This window comes from Phalacrocorax aristotelis, chromosome Z, assembly GCF_949628215.1.
Source record: "Phalacrocorax aristotelis chromosome Z, bGulAri2.1, whole genome shotgun sequence".
NCBI lineage: Eukaryota > Metazoa > Chordata > Aves > Suliformes > Phalacrocoracidae > Phalacrocorax > Phalacrocorax aristotelis.
This window is the reverse complement of record NC_134311.1, coordinates 7,629,382-7,633,640: the sequence shown is the minus strand read 5'-3', so window position 1 is coordinate 7,633,640 and position 4,259 is coordinate 7,629,382. Positions and strand designations below refer to the sequence as shown.

General features: G+C 44.4%; 1 protein-coding gene across 2 annotated transcripts in view; it reads left to right on the top strand.

Annotated features, from left to right (window-relative positions):
* The first annotated feature begins 33 nt into the window (after window positions 1-33).
* Window positions 34-4,259, top strand: part of ATG10 (autophagy related 10) — a 93,678-nt gene continuing 89,452 nt past the window's right edge. The window contains exons 1-2 of one of the 2 annotated variants that reach the window (XM_075079038.1): window positions 34-88; window positions 2,070-2,195. In XM_075079038.1, the coding sequence (XP_074935139.1) occupies window positions 2,070-2,195 (126 nt within the window). In that variant the 5' untranslated portion in view covers window positions 34-88. Of the gene's footprint in view, window positions 89-497; window positions 1,559-2,069; window positions 2,196-4,259 lie in introns of those variants that run through there. The other variant, XM_075079037.1, reaches the window with a different exon arrangement.

Below are 4,259 nucleotides of genomic sequence, written 5' to 3'. Positions count from 1 at the left end.
GCGCATGCGCAATCACCGCCCGCCGCACACCGCGGGGCGCGCATGCGCGGGGCGCCGCCGGCGGGAGGAGGAGGAGGAGGGCGGCACGGTATGTGGAGGGGGGCGCGGTATGTGGAGGGGGGCGCGGTGTGTGGAAGGCGGCGCGGTATGTGGAAGGCGGCGCGGCGGGGCTGCTCCTTCCCGCTCTCCCCGTCCTGCGCCCCTCTCCGGGGTTGTCCTTGGGGCTGCGCCCCCGTTTTCTCCGTGCGCGGTCGTCGCTATCTGTGCCGGGGTTCTTCTCCCCTCACTTCCCCTCACCTCAGGCGGGACGGGACGGGGGCGGCCGCGCCTCACGCCGGGCGCCACCGCTGCCTTACCCAGCCCCGGCGCCCGCTGCCCCGGCGGGCGTCGCCTGGCCACCCCGTCCGGCGCGGGGCCTGAGGGAGCGAGGGAGAGGAAGAGCATGAGGAAGGAGTCGGTCTGGCCGGGGGGGGGGCTTGCCTGGTCTCCCCGGTGCCTGAGGGGCCCGTGGCCGAGGGGGACGGGTTTGTTCGGATCTGCTTGTCATTCTTCCCGGGGTAGTTTAAGAAAGGAACGGAGGCGTGTTGCACAGGTGCCAGCAGCCCGGTATCTCTTTAGAGCTGCTTATTAAAGCACATGGCTCTGGTTACATCGTGTATGAGAACTACGCTATCGTTACGTGCGCTTACACAGTGCTGCAGTCCGACATCCGGAATGGGAAATGTGGGAACAGCAGAAACGTTTACAGTGTCTGTTTCCCCCATTTCTTCTTTCTTGACGTCTAGATAGCACGAACAGATTAAAGGGGGCTTGGGTCAACGGCCATTGAAAAGAATGCATTTTCAAGTACTAGATCTAGAGAGGATCTCGTGGTTATGTAGGGCCAGATTCTGAAAAACAGTGAGCATGGCATGAGGTGCTCTGTCTTGTGTATTTCTTGTTAAGAAGAGGTGTGGTCTAGTTCTAATAGTTAAAGAGTATTTGTATGTGGTGCTGCCTGATGTCTATAAACATGCTGAAACAGCTATATTTTCATACATCCGCTTTGAAAGGGGGTGGGAAGTAAAACTGTCCAGAATCTCTGAGAGCATTTTTCTGTTGTCTTTAAGACCCCGGGAGGGAAGCATTCCAGGGGTAGGGAAGGTGCTCGTTTGAAGCGTACTATAACCCCATGAAGCCACGTTGTTGGGCCACTCAGAGCTGTACTGCATAATCAGGAATAGTTGCTTCAGCAGACTCTGGTGGCTGCCTTGTACGCTCTGTGTCCACAAACACTAGAGCTGTTAAGCTTTTGTAGAGCTATTCCGTTCCCCAAGGAGAAGGTGGTAGGCCTGTGGAAGTAGCCCACAAGGGGATTCAGGTTTCTGGTTGCCTCTTGGACTGTGCTGCTAAGGGAACGTGTCAAAACCGCAGAGTCCAGCTCTGGGCTTCCCCTGTGCAAGATAGACAGCGCCGTGATGGAGCAAGCCCAGTGAAGGGACACAAAGATGGTTAAGGGTGTCTGACATATGAGGCAAGGCTGAGAGAGCTGGAACTCTTCATCTCAGAGAAGAGAAAGGTTGGGGGGATCTCTTAAATGTGTATAAATACCTGAGGGAGGGAATAAAGAATATGGAGCCAGACTTTTTTTCAGTACTATGGAGTGAAGGCACAAGAGGCAATGGACACAAACCCCATACCTAAATTTTTTTTATTTAAACAGAAGAGTAATTTACTGCTATGGTAATGGAACACTGGAACAGGTTCTCTAGAGAGCTTGTGGCGTCTCTGTCCTTGGACATAATCAAAACCCAACCGGAAATGATCCTGAGCAAGCTGTTCTAGTTGGCCCTACTGTGAGCAGGGAGATTGGACTTCACGGTCTCCAGAGGTCTCTTCCAACCTCAGGTGTTCTGTGTGTCTATAAACCTCTAAGGTACTTCAGGACATGTGTCTTTGTTTTACATAAAGAAACAGGTTTTTTTTTTTCCCCCAGTGCTCTGTTATTTTACTACTCAATTGCTGTAAATCAGTGAAAGTTTTTAGTGCTTGTTTTATCTGTCAGTACTAACATTTAGTTTGCTCTGCAGATGTCCTGTAGCATGGCAGGTGAAGAGGACTTCTCTTTGGAAGAAAAAAGATTCAAGCAGTACTGTGAAGAATTTATTAAACATTCACAGCAGATAGGAGATGGTTGGGAGTGGAGAACTGGCAAGGTAAAAATAATCACAGTGTTGATTTTTGAATACCCTTGCTGGCCTTTTTGAGCTGTTGACAACCATGACAAGCTGGAACATCCTTTAAGTGGGTGTTACATCACATGAAATAGATGGCATTTTACACAGCTGGTATAAGAACAAAATAGTGCATGGATGGTTTACATGAGGATTTAGGCCAGTACATCTATTGAATAGGGTTCACAAATTCAGAAACAACTGCTGGGATGGTCTAGTGCAACTTATTGTGTAACAAAGGGGTAGGATTACCTGAGATGATTTCTGTTTTGATCAGAAAACATCTTTTAAGACATTATACACTCTGCATTTTCAGAATTCCCAGTGATGGGGAAACAGTCACAGGTCTCAACGAGCCTTTTGAATGGTTTGCTATGCTTAAAATTGAACTAAAAAAAACACCAGCTGTTACTTCTAATTTTAACTGCCTAGCTTCATCTTCCAGCCATTGGTAGCTGTACCTTGCCTAATAAGCTGAGGACCCTTCTTTTATCAGAACTCTCCCTGCTTTGGTAGTTTAGATTCAGATCAATTAATCCCGTAACCTTGTCAGTCTAAAAGCAAAACATGTTGAGCTCCCTGACTATCTGATGTGTTTTCCAGTATTTTAATCATTCTTGTGGATCTCCTCTGAATCCTTTCCAGTATATAAAAATCCTTTTTTCAGCTGTGGGCAAAACTAGACAATGAATGTTGTAGCACTGTGAAACTCAAACCTTTCTACTCCGGGCAAGTGCTTGTGGTTGTATATCCAAGGATTGCTTTAACCCTTCCAGCTGAGATAGCGCAAAGTCTTTGCTCCAGATGTGTGACTTGATATTGGTATTGAAATACATATTCGTTCCTTACAGCAACCAGGAGAATCTGACTGTATCAATGATCAGTTGTCATTATTTGCTGCTTCTCCATAGCTTTCAAACCTCACCAATAATAATTACATATTGTTTCTAGGTCATTAATCAAAATTTTAAGTAGCATGCGGCCAAGACTAGTCTCACAGGACCCCATTAGAATCACTTCTTTTATGACGATTCCCCATTTTTAGGTTATGTTTGAGCTCTGTGAATTAATACTTTTTTAATTCTTTAGTGTGTTTCAGATTAGTCTGGGTTTATTTTAATTTTTTAATTTCTGCTTGTGGAATCAACATTTAGCAGAAGTCTGAGTCTATATTGTTACAACTTTTATGTTTATCAATCAAACATGTATTTTTAATTTGCCCTGCCAAAATCTATTTTTCTTAAAAAATAACTACATTTACTGTATATATGTCTTTATTTCCTGAATTCTATGTGATGTCTTCTGTTATTTTGCTTGGGATGATGTCAAGGTGATATGTGTACAGTTACACAAATTAGCTAGTATATAAAGGTACATTGATGCATGCTGGCTTTCTCCAAAGTTCTCTGAAACTTCCACAGTGCTCAGAGACTTAAAGAAAATCTGCAGTCCTTATGTTCTTATTTAAAAAAACCTAATGATAGCCACACCAATGTCCTGCTTAACCACTGCTGAAATGAAAACTTCGAAATAGTTACGGCTTATGGGTACCTAATTTGTTTTTGTTCTGTAATAACAACAGAAATATTTTGAATACTTCCTTTTCTTTTTTACTTTGAATGCTTCTGTTATTTTCCATCTAATAACAAATCAACACAGTTGTAGGATTTCTTCTTGTCACACTTTTTTCTGATGGGTGGGCAATGTAGGTTTTTGTGTGTAGGTTCTGACCAGTTTTCAATAATGGATGATTACTATCTGTGTATTGCTTCTTTTTGCTGTAGAAAATTTACTTCTATAGAAGTAGTGGTTTCCCATGCTTTCATGAATTTTGGGGAGAAAAATCATACTGGTGCCATTTTGAAATGCAGGAAGTCCCAGAATAAATGTAGGCCATCCTTTCTACATAAGGAATTATACATTAGCATTTGTAACCCTTGCATCACAGATGAAACAGAATTTCAGTAAGGAGCAGGATCTTGGCTTAGATGCATTCTGTTTAGCCATTTTTAAAAGAGTGCAAATATTAGCCAAGTGTTAAAATGC